This window comes from Schistocerca cancellata, chromosome 2 (genome assembly GCF_023864275.1).
Source record: "Schistocerca cancellata isolate TAMUIC-IGC-003103 chromosome 2, iqSchCanc2.1, whole genome shotgun sequence".
Classification (NCBI taxonomy): domain Eukaryota; kingdom Metazoa; phylum Arthropoda; class Insecta; order Orthoptera; family Acrididae; genus Schistocerca; species Schistocerca cancellata.
In genome coordinates this window covers 358130307-358148721 of record NC_064627.1, presented here as the reverse complement: position 1 = coordinate 358148721, position 18415 = coordinate 358130307, and the positions used below count along the sequence as shown (strand labels likewise).

Sequence of the window (18415 nt, the reverse complement as noted above, 5' to 3'; positions counted from 1 at the left end):
GTGTTGCATAGCTGTTTCATTTCCCAAATAACAAACCACCAATAAAGTTTTCTTTCTTCTTACTCTTACTTTCCCAGCTATTGAATAAAGTCATTTATTTGAAAGTTCTTTGTACTTCCTGTTATCTTCCCAAAAAGAACTGCTCTTCTCAGACATAAACTGAACAACAGATTATCATGACCTGAATGTTATAATTGTGAATTGCATGGTTTATATTGTGAGCAGTGCAGCGTGCCTTCCTTGTTGTTTGTGTCCATCCAGCGGCAAGTCACTATTTTATGCAAATAATTCAGTTTCAAACATTTCAATGAGCTTGTATGTCAAGAACAATTTTAAGTATTGCTTCATCTGTGTACAAAATTTATGAGATCAGCATTTTCCTTCATTTACTCTTTAAAATGGATCATAAGGGAGTTAGATTGCCCATATTGCATATACAGGGTGTTTCAAAAATGACCGGTATATTTGAAACGGCAATAAAAACTAAACGAGCAGCGATAGAAATACACCGTTCGTTGCAATATGCTTGGGACAACAGTACATTTTCAGGCGGACAAACTTTCGAAATTACAGTAGTTACAATTTTCAACAACAGATGGCGCTGCAAGTGATGTGAAAGATATAGAAGACAACGCAGTCTGTGGGTGCGCCATTCTGTACGTCGTCTTTCTGCTGTAAGCGTGTGCTGTTCTCAACGTGCAAGTGTGCTGTAGACAACATGGTTTATTCCTTAGAACAGAGGATTTTTCTGGTGTTGGACTTCCACCGCCTAGAACACAGTGTTGTTGCAACAAGACGAAGTTTTCAACGGAGGTTTAATGTAACCAAAGGACCGAAAAGCGATACAATAAAGGATCAGTTTGAAAAATTTCAACGGACTGGGAACGTGACGGATGAACGTGCTGGAAAGGTAGGGCGACCGCGTACGGCAACCACAGAGGGCAACGCGCAGCTAGTGCAGCAGGTGATCCAACAGCGGCCTCGGGTTTCCATTCGCCGTGTTGCAGCTGCGGTCCAAATGACGCCAACGTCCACGTATCATCTCATGCCCCAGAGTTTACACCTCTATCCATACAAAATTCAAACGCGGCAACCCCTCAGCGCCGCTACCATTGCTGCACGAGAGACATTCGCTAACGATATAGTGCACAGGATTGATGACGGTGATATGCATGTGGGCAGCATTTGGTTTACTGACGAAGCTTATTTTTACCTGGACGGCTTCGTCAATAAACAGAACTGGCGCATATGGGGAACCGAAAAGCCCCATGTTGCAGTCCCATCGTCCCTGCATCCTCAAAAAGTACTGGTCTGGGCCACCATTTCTTCCAAAGGAATCATTGGCCCATTTTTCAGACCCGAAACGATTACTGCATCACGCTATCTGGACATTCTTCGTGAATTTGTGGCGGTACAAACTGCCTTAGACGACACTGCGAACACCTCGTGGTTTATGCAAGATGGTGCCCGGCCACATCGCACGGCCGACGTCTTTAATTTCCTGAATGAATATTTCGATGATCGTGTGATTGCTTTGGGCTATCTGAAACACACAGGAGGCGGCGTGGATTGGCCTCCCTATTCGCCCCTGTGACTTCTTTCTGTGGGGACACTTGAAAGACCAGGTGTACCACCAGAATCCAGAAACAATTGAACAGCTGAAGCAGTACATCTCATCTGCATGTGAAGCCATTCCGCCAGACACGTTGTCAAAGGTTTCGGGTAATTTCATTCAGAGACTACGCCATATTATTGCTACGCATGGTGGATATGTGGAAAATATCGTACTATAGAGTTTCCCAGACCGCAGCGCCATCTGTTGTTGAAAATTGTAACTACTGTAATTTCGAAAGTTTGTCTGCCTGAAAATGTACTGTTGTCCCAAGCATATTGCAACAAACGGTGTATTTCTATCGCTGCTCGTTTAGTTTTTATTGCCGTTTCAAATATACCGGTCATTTTGAAACACCCTGTAAATGTGGAAGACACTGTTTTAGGTAAAGCCAAGGACAAAACCAGATGAGTTAGACCTAAGTCAACTTACCATTATTTTTATACTTCATTGCTCATGGAGCAATCATATTATTATGAAATTCAACACAGTGCCACATTTAGTAATTCAGTAAGATTCTCAGGTGCTTGTATTTCACCTACATTTCCAATCATTTTCACTTGAGCCAGTAAGTCCTGTTCCTAACATTAATGAAAACAGCAACCAATACATGATACTTTGAGAGTTTTGCATTGGTTTATTAAATGGTCATTTTCTGATTATGTCGTGTTACAATATTTTTATATCTCTTTCTTCAATTTGATTACAAACAATTTGTTCTTGCTTTGTTCTTATTGCAGGGTAATGTGCATTTCATGAGGAAAATTCCTCCTGGAGCTGAGGCATCTAACATACTTGTTGGAGAAATGGACTTCTTGGACAAAACAATATCTGCATTTATACGGTTACGACAAGCTAATTTCTTAGGTGACTTAACAGAGGTTCCAGTTCCTACGAGATTTATCTTTGTTTTACTTGGTCCAACTGTAAGTTGCATTTTATGACTGGAATATTTAATTTTCTGTGTAATGCCATTAATATGAAAAAAATGCTGAAAAAAGGCTAGTAGTATTGCAGATTACAAAGTATCTCTAAAACTGTGTAGCCCTAATTAATTTTTAATGTTGGTGAAACTTCTGAGTTGTACGGTCATGGTCCATAAACTTTGACAGTTCCTGACATTCACACAGAGCTGCCTTGGACCTCTTCAAAGGTGCTCCTGGTTCTGTCGAGCCTTTTTGACTGATATGTTAACTCTTGAATGTCCAACCTAAGTACCATTGAAAAGGTGGTCAGGTAGAAATTTACTCATAATCAGTAGAGTTAATTCTTGTCAGAGATAAAATTTAACTATGGAACTGGTGTCTGTCAAAGATAAAACTTATCTATTAATTCACTAGAGCTACAGCCGATATGGCTTCTTCTATTCTGTTAAAATTGTCCCAATCTTTATATATTTTGATGGCTTCTCTTTATAGCCAAGGATAATAGTATGTCATTGTAGATAACATTTTCATTTCAGAAAACTACACTACACACTTTCCCGAGCAAAGAGCAAGCATGCTCTGCTACTGCTGCAACTGATTTTTCTACTTTCCCTTATAAGCAAAGAGGCAAAGAGACTTTTGTTTTCCATCAGACGTGCACTCACACTTCCCTTGTGTAAATTCAGTGTAGACCTTATAAATCTTGCATGCCTACAAAAGAGGGCAGCCATCCTTTACAAGTTTGAGGGCTTTACATATTTTGTTTGTTGGTCTATGGAAAATAAGTGAACAGAGCTCTGGGACAAATAACTGTAGTCCAAAAGACAAAAGACTGAAAACAATGGGAGAGCACAGTTTATCTCCATTTTATTAAATCATGAGTGATCGGATCAATAAGAATTATCAGAAACATAGCGTCAGAGCAGGTTTTAGATAAAAAAAGACCAAAAAAGAAAATTATGTGAGGCCCTCAAATCTGTGACAGATAACTGGCCTCCTATATTCACATGCAGGGCTTCATAAGATTCAGTGTACATGTAGTAAAGTCATTTGGAACTACAAAGAGAACCATGAATACATGGAATACATGTCTGAAGGAACACAAAAGTTTTTGCTCACTAGGAAAAGTTTCATCAACAAGTACAGCAACCTATCATGAAAAGGCTTTATTGTATATTTTTTAATGACCACATATAGTAAATAATGATACAAATAATTTTTTATCAATCTTCTTTAGAATTAAAAAAGTATTTATTTTGGTTTGTCCTTATATTTTTAACATAATTTGTCTAAATTTGTGAATGCCTGGTGATTTGTTTTATCGTATTGATTATTGGTAAATATAATGGAGATACTTCTCTTTTATTTTATGGTGGTGGGAATATATTTAATACAGCACTTAAAAATAGACAAATTATTTATAGTGGTCATAGTTAAGGAGATACTTTATAATAATAAAATGTCTCTACAAGAGAATTTATGTGGATTTGATCGATGCACCAAAAATTTTTACCTCTGGTTTTATGACAATTACTTATCAACTCACTGACTCTTCTCATAATTAAAAAAAAATGAGCATTTTCCTTTTGTCATGTGCCATATGTTCTATATTTCTGATTTTCGTGGACAGCTCTCGATTTTTATACATAAATTTCTGTCCCTCCACACCTTTAGAATTTGAGTCAGGGCTTCACACAGTTCCCCCCGTATCCAAAAGTGGGGTCTTGCAGGGCTCTGTCCTGGGCGTCTCACTCTTTTTAGTAGCCATTAATGGTCATACAGTGGCAGTTGGATCCTCTGTAACAGCCTTTTTATATGCTAATGACTTTTGTGTTTCTTTTGCTCCTCTACTATTGGTGAGGTTGAACGTCAACTGCAAGGGGCCATATGAAAGGTGCAGTCATGGGCCCTCACTCACGGTTTTCAGTTTTGAGCCACCAAGACTTGCATCATGCACCTCTGTCATCACCATACTGTCCACCCACATCTGGAACTTTACCTCGATGACCAACTACTCAATGTAGTGGAGACTTATCACTTTTTAGGACTGGTTTTTGACACCTGCTTATTTTGGCTTCCCCAGTTTCATCACCTTAAGGAAATGTGCTGGCGGCACCTAAACATTCTTCAATGCCTGAGCCACACCGACTGGGGTGCAGATCGTCCTACACTGCTGCAGCGCTACAAAGCCCTTGTGCAGTCCCACCTTGACTATGGAAGCCTGGCGTATGGTTTAGCATTGCCCTCAGCATTGCGGCTGCTGGACCCTATACCCCACTCTCGAGTTTGACTTGCGATGGGAGTTTTCTGAATGAGCCAAGTGAACAACCTCCTTGTGGAAGCTGGGGTTCCTACATTCCGGATCAGGCAAAAACAACTGCTTGGGCATTATACTGCCCGTATTCATAGATTGCCTCAACATCCAAATTACTGTCTCCTTTTCCCTAACACGACGACGCATCTCCCGCAATGGTGGCCCAGATCAGGGATTCCAATTGCAGTCTGTGTCAGGGTCCTTCTCAAAGAACTTGAGTCTTTTCCTATGCCACCTTTCCTCTGGGTCCACTCACATGCATGTCCATGGTCCATGCCCCAGCCGCAGCTTCATCTGGACTTATTGTGAGCCCCAAAAGACTCCGTTCCTCCTGAGGCCCTCCACCACCAATTTTTACCAGGGCTCAAAAATAGTCTACTCTGTTGGATCCATTGTCAATGGTCAGGGATTGGCTTTGGACATTCAGTCATCTTCATCTGGACCCCAGGACATATTGGAATTGTGGGAAATGAACTTGCTGACAGGCTGGCCAAACAGACTACCGGTAAACCAACTCTAGAGATTGGCACACTGGAGAGTGAGCTCTGATTATGCCATAAAGTTTTTGGGATCTGGGATGCCGAATGGTGCACCCTCAGTACACCAAATAAACTACACATGCTATCAAGGAGACAATGAATGTGTGGAGGTCATCTGTGCTAGCCACTCACAGGGACTCCATTGTCCTTTGCTGGTTCCACATTGGCCATACTTGGCTGACTCATGGTCATCTCCTACATCGCGAGGACCCACCTCAGTGTCACTGTGGTTCCCAATTGACTGTAGTCCACATCTTACTGGACTGCCCAATTTTAGCCACCCTGAGGCTGACTTTTAACCTTCTCGCAACACCGCCTATGGTGTTAGGAGACAATGCCTCAATGACTGATCTAGTTTCATGTTTTCTTTGAGAGGGAGGTTTTTATCACTCAGTCTAAGGGTGGGCATCTTGCCTTCTCTCCCAGACCTTCGGCCTCGGTCCATTTTCACTCTTCCTCACTCTTTCTTTGCTGTTTGTTTGCCTTGATATTCGTCCTTTCCCTGTCTGCGTTTCTCTAGCCTTGTGTTTTTTGGCCAATCAGCTAGCCCACGCCATCGCCATCTGCTATATTATTTCAATACCTTCAACCACCTTTTTTTTAGTGCGCATTTTTCTCCTTCAGTTTGCCTCTTTCATTTTCTGTTTCAGTGTGGTTCCCAGTTAGTTTCAGTCCATTTTTTGGGAATAGTTTTAACCCAAGACCTGTTTGCACGAGGAAAAAGGTGCTGATGACCCTGTAGTTTGGTCTTGTTTTGTAGGAAGTCCTCTTATTGATGGAGCGATCCAACACACACCGTGATATATCGGCCAGTAAGAGCATTATCTGTGAAAGATGAAGTTTTGAGCTTCAGTCCCAGTTCAGCATACAGTTTTAATCTATCACAAAGTAATGACAATATATTTCCTTATCTTACTATAATTTTCTGACAAATTAAATATCCACAGATAATATGTGGGAAAAATGAGACTGTTGTGCTTTTTCTAGGGTGGAATAGCTGGTTTTCATGAAATTGGGCGTGCGATGGCGACTCTAATGTCAGATGAGGTGTTTCATGATGTAGCATACAAAGCTAAGAATAGAAATCATCTGCTTGCAGCAATTGATGAATTTCTGGATGCAGTGACAGTTCTTCCTCCTGGTGAGTGGGATCCTTCCATCAGGATAGAGCCACCAGCAGCAATACCATCACAGGTAAAACAGAAAAAAATTGCAGAATTAATTAAAAGAATTTTTTGTTAAATGAAGCTACACACACAGATAAAAGATCCTTGTTACATGAAGAACTGTAAATAATTTTGGATATACTGAAGAAAGAAATCATGTTACACAGCAATGATTAGTGTTGTGAAATTATTTTAATTGCTAGTAATCTTCTTCGAGTCTTTGTTGCTGTTAAATGAAATTTCAGTAGAAAAGGCTTCATGATAAGACAGGAGTGTGAAAAACAGAAATAACTGAGCTTTAGGTGCACAGATCATCACACAAAATATAACCAGATACTTGTTGCATTATGGTGTCTAATAGCTGTATCGGTAGACGTATAACAATTGTTTAGCAGTTTTTAATTCTTAAAATTTGTCCAATACTGGTTCAAAATCACAGGCTCTTTAACTTGTGAAAAATATTGAAGAACATTTGACAAACATACCAAAATTTGATAGCTTTTTTATCTGGAAGTTACTTAAAGAATCGTTGATAGTTTACATTCCAGTTTGAATGAATGTGCTGAAATTTCAGTCAAGACAAATATAAAGTAATGGGGAGATTTGTAAGAAGAGCTTACAGAAAATAAATGGAAATTGATGCAGTCTGCAAGTAAAATTAAGTTATTACTACAGAAAGCGAAATACAAAACAGGCTGTGTTCTTTCCTGGGTGAATTTGTACCCTTTGTTATGGTAGGAATGTTTCTCATCACATGGTTATAATCCAAAAGAGTAGCGATGCACAATAGAAATATTTTGTTTGGGAACTGTGATGAATTTCTTTATTCCATGGTAGAAGCTGCTGCTAAGCTATCAGAGGTCATCAGAAGAATAGTGTTGCAAATGTTATCTTGTGAACCTGATATTGGTACCTGCACACCAGTGAAGAAAAATAATATGCTACTATAAACACAGTGCCTACTAGATGGTTATGATGAATCAGGCCCAGAAGTTTTGGTTGTGTAAGAGTGCCATGTTGACTAGCATACATTTCTGCTATACATAGTGCCATATGAGTGTCAGTACAAAATCCAAAGTTGCCAAGGAGATGTGAATAACTTTCTGTTGTGTGCACAGAATGTGTAAAATACAAAATATAAATTCAGAAGTTGCTACTTATCACCATGTACTAACTGGCATTGCATCTAGAAGCTGCAGCTCCTTCATAGGAATGAGTGGAACCTCCTAATATGATAACAGCACCAACAGAGGTTAAGATGGGTCATTTCTTTAAATCCTAGGCCATTTCCAAAAGTCAGTGACAGTATGGTTAGATCACTGTACTGTCAGTAGCTGTTAATGAAGTCGGACATTCTCTGCACTTCTGAATGCGACACAAATGAAATGACTGCAGTTTCTATCTGTTGATAGGGAGCACTAGTGTGTTGTTGGATTATGTCTATGCCATGAGGATAAGTACTGTTAGTGACCAACAATTACAATGCAGAAAAGACATTTTATAAATGAATTTATTCTTTACTAGGTGGGAAAAGTTACTATGTCTGACATAGCATTGCAAATAAGGTGTGGGAGTAAATATTAAATTATTAAATGTTCTTCACATCAGTGCATATCATGACACAGGAGTGTTCAGAAAATGACATTTTTTTCATCAGTACTGCCATCATATTTATGCTTGTCTATTGATTATTTCCACATTATGCCCCTTTCTCTCAGTAATAATCTACTTAGTGTGTCTGTTGTATCATTAAAACGTTTTTTTTTAATTATCTACTGAGTGAATACATGCAGAAATTCAACTTACATGACAGAATCAGTTTGGTTTCTGTGAACACCATTGCACAAAAACTGCACTGAAATATGCCATAGACAACCACGAGGCTACAAAGTTGACGCTATTAGATTTCAACAAAGCATTTGATGCCATCAACATTGACATACTGTGCAGAAAAGTTCGACAGCTAAATTTTCAAATTCATTTGAAGTTGTTTGAATTTTATTTGAGAAACAGACAGCAGCATTATGTTCTCTGCAATACTGTAAAGCCATTCTGTGGCTCTCATGAGAGAACACATTTCCAGGACTCAGTCTTGGATCTACTATTGTTCTCCTGCCAATTGATTCTTGACATGTATCCTCTTTCGTTGCAAGCATTTACCACACTATGCTTGTTCCCATTTCAATTGCTGCACTAACATATTTTAGTGTATTATGCATGGCGACATAGTCACAAAACCTGCAAAAGGGTTGCACATTTCTTATTTCATCTATAGACTTCACATGTGGGATAGTTCTATCCTTACCTACTGTGGCTATAGGAAACTGCTATTAGAGATGTTGCTTTTTCCCACAAACAGATGTGTGGAATAAAACATGTTTCAGGTGTAAAAACTTTTATTGTGATGTTACTTGGTATGAGAGTAAAATTAGATAATTGTTGCATAATGATATAATATGTTTGTCAGAATCAAAGAATGGCCTTATTTAAGAAATTTACAATGGCTCTAGACCCATACATAAAAAAGCACCATCTATATGCTAGAAGTAACAGGACAGAAAATAAGTTTTAGAAGTTGCTCAGTTTACTTTATAAATATTTTTCTACTACCAAATTTATGAATAAATTTTCATTGAAGATATAGGAGAACTTTTGCATATCATTCTAAGCAAAATTGTACATTTGTATTATACACAGTTTAGTTGGTAATCCAAGTATAAATACAAAGCTTGTAAGGACAGTAGGAAAATTCTTAGATCAGTGAAAACATACGACTTAATCAAGGCAATATCAAATCCACTATATACAGCTGCAAGCTCCTGAACACAAATTGATCAAATGTACACAAATCTATGTGACTCTTGATACAAAAGTCAAGTTACAGAGACAGTTGGATGAAATCGTGGTATGGTAAAAATAAATTGTAAATTATTTTAACAGAAAGGAAACAATGCAAAAATGGAAATTTTATCACCTAAATGAACAGAACTAAGTAGCCCTTATGCTTGAATTGTGGAAGATGGGAAAGTAAGGAAACAGATTTTCATTGGATCAAACAGTAACATATTTTGTGTCTTCGTAGGCTTTCCCAGCGTAATAAGTCATGAAAGTATCTTCAGGTTTGCTGTCAGTGACTGTAACATATTTCACAAATATATATTTTTATTATCTTAATATAACACTTCCTTCAAAGATCAGAAGCAAAGTCCCAAATAAGTACAGAAAATTGGTAAAACAATATTATTTTAATCTCTGTAAACAAGATAAGTCTTCCTCGGGATTTGTATAACTACCAGTGCCACTTACATTGTCAACATGATACCTGTCAATTGTTAACGTACGTTCTATATTTTTTATTATAGTACATTTGTTCTACTCATTGTACAGGGACCTGAAGATGGCATCAATGTAATGCTGAAACTGGTAGCACATAAGAAGTTCATAAAATAAATTTCTACAATACATATGGCTGTTGGTAAATTATTGCATCAAGAAATACATGCCAGCCATTGTCCCATGGTCCTTAATGGATCAACAAAGAAAAAAGTCTGGCATAATAAGTCATCCTCACTCTGCCAATGGCCTAGTCAAAGAGGCCGGAGGAGCAGACAGAGGTTCAGGGTACTCTCTTGTCCTTGGGGTTGGAAACTGCCCATAAAGGCAGAAGAATCAGCAATGGTCAATGGAATGAGGATGCAGAAGGCAATGGAAACCAGTGCATTAAAGACACATAATGTGTATCGACAGGACATGTGGTGTGTAATAGAAAAAGTGTCATGATGATCTCTCCATTGGCAAACGATTCTGAAATAGTGCCCCATTTGGATCTCTGGGAGGGGACTTTCAAGGGGGAGGTGACCATGAGAAAAAGATTGAATAACCAATGAGATGATAATGTTCTATGAATCAAGGTATGAAATGCCAGAAACTTGAATGTGGTAGGGAAGCTAGAAAATCTGAAAAGGGGAATGCAAAGGCTCAATCTAGATATAGTAGGGGTCAGTAAAATGAAATGGAAAGAAGACAAGAATTTCTGGTTAGATGAGTACAGGGTAATATCAACAGCAGCAGAAAATGGTATAATTGGACTAGGATTCATTATGAGTAGGAAGGTAAGGCAGAGAATCTGTTACTGTGAACAGTTCAGTGATCTGATTGTTCTTATCAGAATCAACAGCAAACCAACACTGACAATGATAGTTCAGTTACACATGCCGATGTCGCAAGCTGAAGAGTAAGAGATAGAGAAAGTATATGAGTTTATTGAAATCATAATACAGTACGTGAAGGGAGATGAAAACGTAATAGTCATGGGGGACTGGAATGCAGTTCTAGGGGAAGGAGTAGAAGAAAAGGTTACACAAGGGATGAGAGAGGAGAAAGACTAATTGATTTATGTAATAAATTTCAACTAGTAATAGTGAATCATAAGAGGAGGAGGTACACTTGGAAAACACCAAGTGATACAGGAATATTTCTGTTACATTACATCATGGCCGGACAGAGATTCCAAAATCAGATACTGGATTGTAAGGCATATCTAGGAGCAGATACAGACTCAAATCACAATTTAGTAGTGATGAAGTGTAGGCTGAAGTTTAAGAGATCAGTCAGGAAGAATCAATATGTAAAGAAGTAGGATACAGAAGTACTAAGAAATGATGAGATATGTTTGGAGTTCTCTAAGGCTTTAGGTACAGCAATAATAAATAGCTCAGTAGGCAGTGCAGTTGAAGAGGGATGGACATCTCTTAAAAGGGCAATTACAGAAGTTGGAATGAAAAACATAGGTACAAAGAATGTAATTGTGAAGAAACCATGGGTAACAGAAGAAATATTTCAGTTAAGAGATGAAAGAAAGAAGTACAAAAATGTTCAGGGAAATTCAGGAATACAGAAATGCAAGTCTCTGAGGAATGAAATAAATAGGAAGTGCAGGGAAGCTAAGACAAAATAACTGCATGAAAAATGTGAAGAAATTGAAAAAGAAATGATTGTTGGAAGTACTGACTCAGCATATAGGAAAGTTGAAACAACATTCGGTGAAATTAAAAGCAAGGGCTGTAACATTAAAAGTGCAACAGAAATTCCACTGTTAAATGCAGAGGAGAGAGAGATAGGTGGAAAGAGTACATAGAAGTCCTCTGTGAGGGGGAAGATTTGTCTGATGTGGTAGAAGAAAAAACAAGAGTCAATTTAGAAGAGATTGGAAATCGAGTATTGGAATCAGAATTTAAGAGAGCTTTGGAGGACTTAAGATCAAATAAGGCAGGAGGGATAGATAACATTCCATCATAATTTCTAAAATCACTAGGGGCGTTGGCAACAAAATGACTATTCATGTTGGTGTGAAGAATGCATGAGTCTGGTGACATACCATCTGACTTTCAGAAAAATATCATTCGCTCTGTTCTGAAGACAGCAAGAGCTGTCGAGTGCGAGAATTGTTACACAATCAGCTTAACAACTCATTAATCCAAGTTGCTTACAAGAATAATATACACAAGAATGAAAAAGAAAATTGAGGATGTGTTAGATAACGATCAGTTTGGCTTTAGCAGAGGTAAAGGCACCAGAGAGGTAATTCTGACATTGCAGTTGATCATGGAAGCAAGGCTAAAGAAAAATCAAAACATGTTCATAGAATTTATTGACCTGGAAAAAGCGATCAGAAATGTAAAATGGTGCATGACGTTCGAAATTCTCAGAAAAATAGGGGTAAGCTGTAGGGAGAGATGGCTGTTAAACAATATGTACAAGAGCCAAGAGGGAATAATAAGAACAGATGACCAAGAATGAAGTACTCGGATTAAGAAGGGTGTAAGACAGAGATACAGTCTGTACATTGAAGAAGCAGTGATGGAAATAAAAGAAAGGTTCAGGAGTGGAGTTAAAATTGAATGTGAAATTATATCAGTGATAAGATACGCTGATGACACTACTATCCTGAGTGAAAGTGAAGAAGAATTACATGATCTGCTGAATAGAAGCACAGTCTAATGAGTACAGATTACGGATTGAGAGTAAATCAAAGAAAGATGAAAGTAATGAGAAGTTGCAGAAATGAGAACAGTGAGAAACTTAACATCAGAATTGATGGTCTTGAAGTAGATGAAGTTAAGGAATTCTACAACATATTCTGCAAAATAACCAATGGCAGATGGAGCAAGGAGGACATCAAAAGCAGACAAGCACTAGCAAAAAGGGCATTCCTCACCAAGAGAAGTCTACTACTATCAAACATAGGCCTTAATTTGAGGAAGAAATTTCTGAGAATGTACTTGTGGAGCACACCATCGTATGTTAGTGAAACATAGACTTTGGGAAAACCAGAACAGAAGACAACTGAAGTATTTGAGATGTGGTGCTACAGATGAATGTTGTAAATTAGGTGGGCTGGAAAGGTAACGAATGAGAAGATTCTGAACAGAATCGGAGAGAAAAGGAATGTGTGGAAAACATTGTCAAGGAGAAGGGACAGGATGATCAGGCATCTCTTAAGACATCAGGGAATGACTTCCATAGTTCTAGCGGGAACTGTAGAGTGCAATAACTGTAGAGGATGGCAGAGATTGGAATACTTCCAGCAAATAATAAATTGAGGATATAGCTTGCAAGTCCTATTCTTAGATGAAGAGATTAGCACAGGAGAGGAATTCATGGTGGGCCACATCAAACCAGTCAAAATATTGATGACTCAAAAAGTTCTTCAGAAACAGGAACTTGTGTATAGGAATTATAAAAAATGTCGGAAGAGATGATACAATCTGAAGTAAGAATACAGTGTTCAGTGTCTTCATTGAGGCACATCTAAAACAAATACAAATAGGCTATTCATATTGCTGAAGGGAACAATAAAAATGTTAGTGAATCTACAATGGGGAGAATCGTGTAGCCAATCTTTTAAATCAGTTAATATCTTAACCCTCCCCAGTATATATCTGCATGAACTCCTAGACTGTACAGAATTCAGATATGTCCCTATTATTTGAGATGCTGAGATGCAGCAAGACATTGAGACAAGGAAATAGAATTGCTTCCATGTGAGGTGTATAATATGTGATGTGTATCATTAAAATTTATTAGCCATAGTATTGTACACTTTTCAATGCTTGTTACACAAGTATGACTTGGTTCTTAGAACATACAATGTTTGTGAATCCAATAAGAATTAAAATTTATCTTGCAACACTGTGGCTTTCTTACAGTGTTGTCTTTTTAACTTGGTTTACAATTTTAAAACTACAATGGGACAGTAACTAAAGATATCAAGCCCACATGGACTGTAACCTAGTGAACAAGAAAAATAAACACTTTGTAACATTTACAGTTTTTGTTTCTGTTAATAAGTTTACAAATGTTCTATTATTCTTTAAGATAATTTTTATTCTTTGTTCCATCTCAGTTAAAAAAAGTACATTTCTTTTTCACAAATAATGTAAAGTATTCAATCTCAACAGTGTTAGCAGACTACTGGTATTCTAAAACATGTTATGGAAATTTATTATAATTTAAATTATTTTTACAGGACCAGAGGAAGAGGCCTCCCGAAAAACAAATAGATGAAGATGATGAGGAGGAACAGGAACAGAAGTTAAGGGAAGAGTCTGGTCTGGCAAGGTCAGGCAGACTATTTGGGGGCCTCATTAATGACATCAAAAGGAAAGCACCATGGTTAGCATTCAGCTCAGTGCTCATCATATAAAACTGTAATCTTACACGCTCAAATTTTCCGTTGCTAATTTTAACAAATGCATGCGCCCTGACAGGCTTAAAAATGCCCTGACAGGCTTAAAAACAGTGCTTAAAAACACTGCTTCACTCCTTTTCAAGAATTTTAGACACAGCAGCCTATGATAGAATGCTGGCTTGTTTTTTGTGCGCAGCTTGATAACTGCTCCTCAGCTGGTTTCTCCTGCAGAGAAAGCCATATATCCTAATTAAATAACAAATCATGTCATGACAGAAAAGATATTTATGACCTTGTGAATACTGTTGATTGTGGGAACCATTAAATAGTATTTCACAAATTAAAATTTTGTGGCACAAATTGGAATCCCTCTTGCATGTATAAAGTCTTATTTTATAACAGAAAGAAGAGTATCAAAGTTATAAAATGCATCATATAAATAAAACTGTACTCATAATTGGGAGAACATGCAGTCTTAAAGGGTTTGGCACTGGTCCCATTTCTGTTCTTATCCTTCATAAGCAACCTTGTAAAGATTTGAAAGAACTGCTTAAAAAGTGTAATGCTTGCTGATGACACATGCATAAAAATCAAACACCCAGACACAGCCTGAACAATAACTAAACAGACCTGCACCAGATTTATAGTGAACAGTTTTATCCTTTCCTACAAGTATACATATTGTGAAAAGCTTTTCAACAACTTTTGAATTCTTAGACTCATCACCCAATAAATCTAATCAATAATGATATTTGCTGCTAATAATAAAAACTGCTTTCAGTTGAACGGTGATTTGTACAACTGCAATACAAAACACCTAAAAAATTTAGACTGGGCCTTCCTACCTTGTATTCAAACTGATGTTCTATATTCTACACAGCAGAAAAATTTATTTTCTAGTCCTAAGACTACAGCAACCTCCTCTCAGACTACAGCAAAAATTTGAGAATCCCTACAAGATTTAAAATAAAATTAATAACTTAGCTTATTCTACTGCCACCAATGTACATTTTGTGTAAGGATGATGAAGACAAGATAAGAGAAATTAGGACTCATATGGAGGTGTATAGACTGTTGTCTTACGCTCACATCATTTGTGAGTAGAACAGGAAAGAGAATGACTAATAGTTGTATAAGGTACACCGTCCACCATATGGCAGCTTGCTGAATGTGTATGTAGATATTGTCATATTAACTCAAGCTAATTATCTGATTGTCTGCATTCAAGAACGGATATTCCTGTTAGTCACACAAAAAGCGCCAATTTTAATTGTGAGGAGGTCATTATTCTGATACAATACAGACAGTTGCTGTTAGTTGATAAAAATGTGAGGCCACAGCCATTTTGGCTGATTTGTGTTTCCATATTGTTTTGGCTGAGATGTGAACAAAGTGATTGATTGAAAACTTGTAAAGTCTCTAAATTTTTGCATGAGTGTCTACACACTTCTTCGGCTCAATCAACTATAGATGAGTGAGTGGTCACTCTCCTCATTTTTGTTTATTGTTTCTATCATATTTTCTCAGTAGAATTTCCAGCATAGCCTGACAAATATAGCCAAAAGTGTGCATTAATTATTCTCAAATAACAGCAACTAACTATGAATTAAATTACAGACTGAACATGAAACCCAAATTAAGTATGTGTTGTAATCTTTACCTCTGTCAGTTCTACTACACTTTGTGGTTCAACAATAAGTAAACCTCCTACATAAATTACTCTTAAGTGACTGATGGTTGGTCAAGAAGGACATGCTATAAAATTAAACAATGGGAACTTCATGTTGGAATACCAACAGTATTAGGTAAAGGATAGATTGCTACTCACCACAAAGATGACCCAATGAATAGCAGAAGGTACAATGAAAAGACTGTCTTTTTGCACTGCCTGTCTGCAGCTCAGAGGGTCATCTTTATGGTTAGTAGCACGCTGTCCTTTTCTTAATATTATAAAATTATGTAGAATGAAGTACTAATGTAAAGTTACCTTGAAATCCCTTTGCCTTATTGGATAAATTTGTCAAATATTGCAATAGTTACAAGTACTGCCATATTATGTGTTGTCTGACTGGTTGCAAATAGATCATATACATGTTTATCTATTTATTCCATTGTTCTCATTTTATTCCAGGTACTGGTCAGATTTTAAAGATGCTCTGGCCATACAATGTGTTGCATCTTGGATTTTCTTATATTTTGCTTGCCTGTCACCCATTATTACATTTGGTGGTCTTTTGGGTCATGCGACAGGAAATAACATGGCAGCGATGGAATCTCTGGTATCTGGTTTTGTTTGTGGAATAGGATATGGATTTTTTTCTGGGCAACCATTGACTATACTTGGATCTACTGGCCCCGTTCTTGTGTTTGAAACAATCATGTATGATTTCTGTATGTAAGTATTTAATTTTTTAGCTTCAACTTCTTAGTAATAATGTAAGAGGTTATACCTTTTTTACAATTCTTTATTTCTTGATCTTTGAAAGTGCTAACACAACTGTGATTGTAGGAGCCAAGGATGGGATTACATGTCATTCCGGTTCTGGATTGGTGTATGGATTACAATAATTCTTCTACTGCTTGTCGCATTCGATGCCAGTGCATTTGTCTGCTACATTACTAGGTTTACTGAAGAGAACTTTGCGACTCTAATTGCTTTCATCTTCATATATAAGGTAAGTATCTCAATATTAACATGTTAGTCATGTTACATGTAATATAAAAACTATAATTTATCTGTTTTCCCTTCTTGTAGGCAGTGGAAAATGTTCTCAGCATTGGAAAGAAGTTCCCATTGGACAGACACAAAGAGATTCTGAATGAATGTTTCTGTGCAACATCTAATGACACTGACAGTGCACTAGTAGTCAACTGGACCAATTTAGAGCCGGCTGGATGCTTGGTATTTAAATTTCTTAAATTTTGTGATGTGGTTTATATAAGTTGAATAAGAGCAAACACTTTTTAAAACTTGTGAGAGAAAGAGAGAGAGAGAGATTCTGTGTGTACTAGAAAAAAAACTGTTATTTATTCTCAAGCTTAATACCAAAAATATTTCCATGTGTACTCATACAAATTCAGTTTTAAAGGTACACACTGAATCTCAAGTTTATTACAAAAACAAGCTCTCCTTGCAAGTAACTTGAAATGAATACAGACCAGTATGGATATCAAAGTACTTGAAGTGAACCATCAACCATTACAATAAAATATATTTTATTTTTATTCTGTCAGATATTAGGCCATCCAAAGCCTGTTGCAGTTACATTTGTCCCTTCCATCCTTTTTCTGGTCTTCCAATGCATCTTTTATCTTGCAGAATATATTTCCAAAAATCCAGTTTTAATCTTGACTTCTCCATTCACAACAGCCTGTTGCAGTTACATTTGTCCCTTCCATCCTTTTTCTGGTCTTCCAATGCATCTTTTATCTTGCAGAATGTATTTCCAAAAATCCAGTTTTAATCTTGACTTCTCCATTCACAACAGATATGCAGTAACCAAGTAATACCCAAAACTGATCCAAGTATTATAAATATGGCTTTATTCTTAAACCTCTGAACAGTAACAGAAATAAGCCTCTCATTGAGCATCATTCAGCATTTTCAAATAACTTCCGGGAATTCAGCCAGGTAACACTTTCAGCGACCACCAATATTTCGGTAGTTGCTGAAAGTGTTACCTGGCTGAATTCCCAGAAGTTATTTGAAAGTTGTGTACGCCAGGAAAAACTCAGGTCTCACATCATTCAGCATTGCTCAGCACATGTATATGCATGAGTCACTAGCAGACGGTGCAGCGTCCACTTGCCTCCCACAGGCAGCCTCCAGCAGCCAGCCTGTGCTGATATATTGGTGGCCAATTCAAACACACACCCACGTTGACCTCACACTCAGCACACTCACATCCACGCGCACTGGTAGCAGGATACAGTACACCTCTCCCTCATGTTAAATGGCTGCCCAGGCTATGAAGGAGAAATCGGCGGCCCAACAAGAGACACATCCATCAGCTCTGGAGCCATGTCAGATAATATCAATGTAGGTGGCGGGTTGATGTACTGGGCAGGCACTAGATCACAGGGCCAGAATACAGAGGAACACGTGCATGCCCGCTGAGGGTGGGTCCGCATGTTGCCTGACGACAGCACTGGAGAGGGGGATGCAATC

General features: G+C 37.7%; 1 protein-coding gene across 9 annotated transcripts in view; it reads left to right on the top strand.

Moving 5' to 3' along the window:
• LOC126161747 (sodium bicarbonate cotransporter 3) overlaps positions 1–18415 on the top strand; it is a 1146839-nt gene that overhangs the window by 983620 nt on the left and 144804 nt on the right. For all 9 annotated transcript variants that reach the window (XM_049917795.1, XM_049917789.1, XM_049917788.1 and 6 more), the window contains 6 exons: positions 2353–2538; positions 6379–6585; positions 14086–14231; positions 16379–16642; positions 16757–16922; positions 17003–17149. In XM_049917795.1, coding sequence (XP_049773752.1) covers positions 2353–2538; positions 6379–6585; positions 14086–14231; positions 16379–16642; positions 16757–16922; positions 17003–17149 — 1116 coding nt within the window. The remainder of the gene's footprint in view (positions 1–2352; positions 2539–6378; positions 6586–14085; positions 14232–16378; positions 16643–16756; positions 16923–17002; positions 17150–18415) is intronic.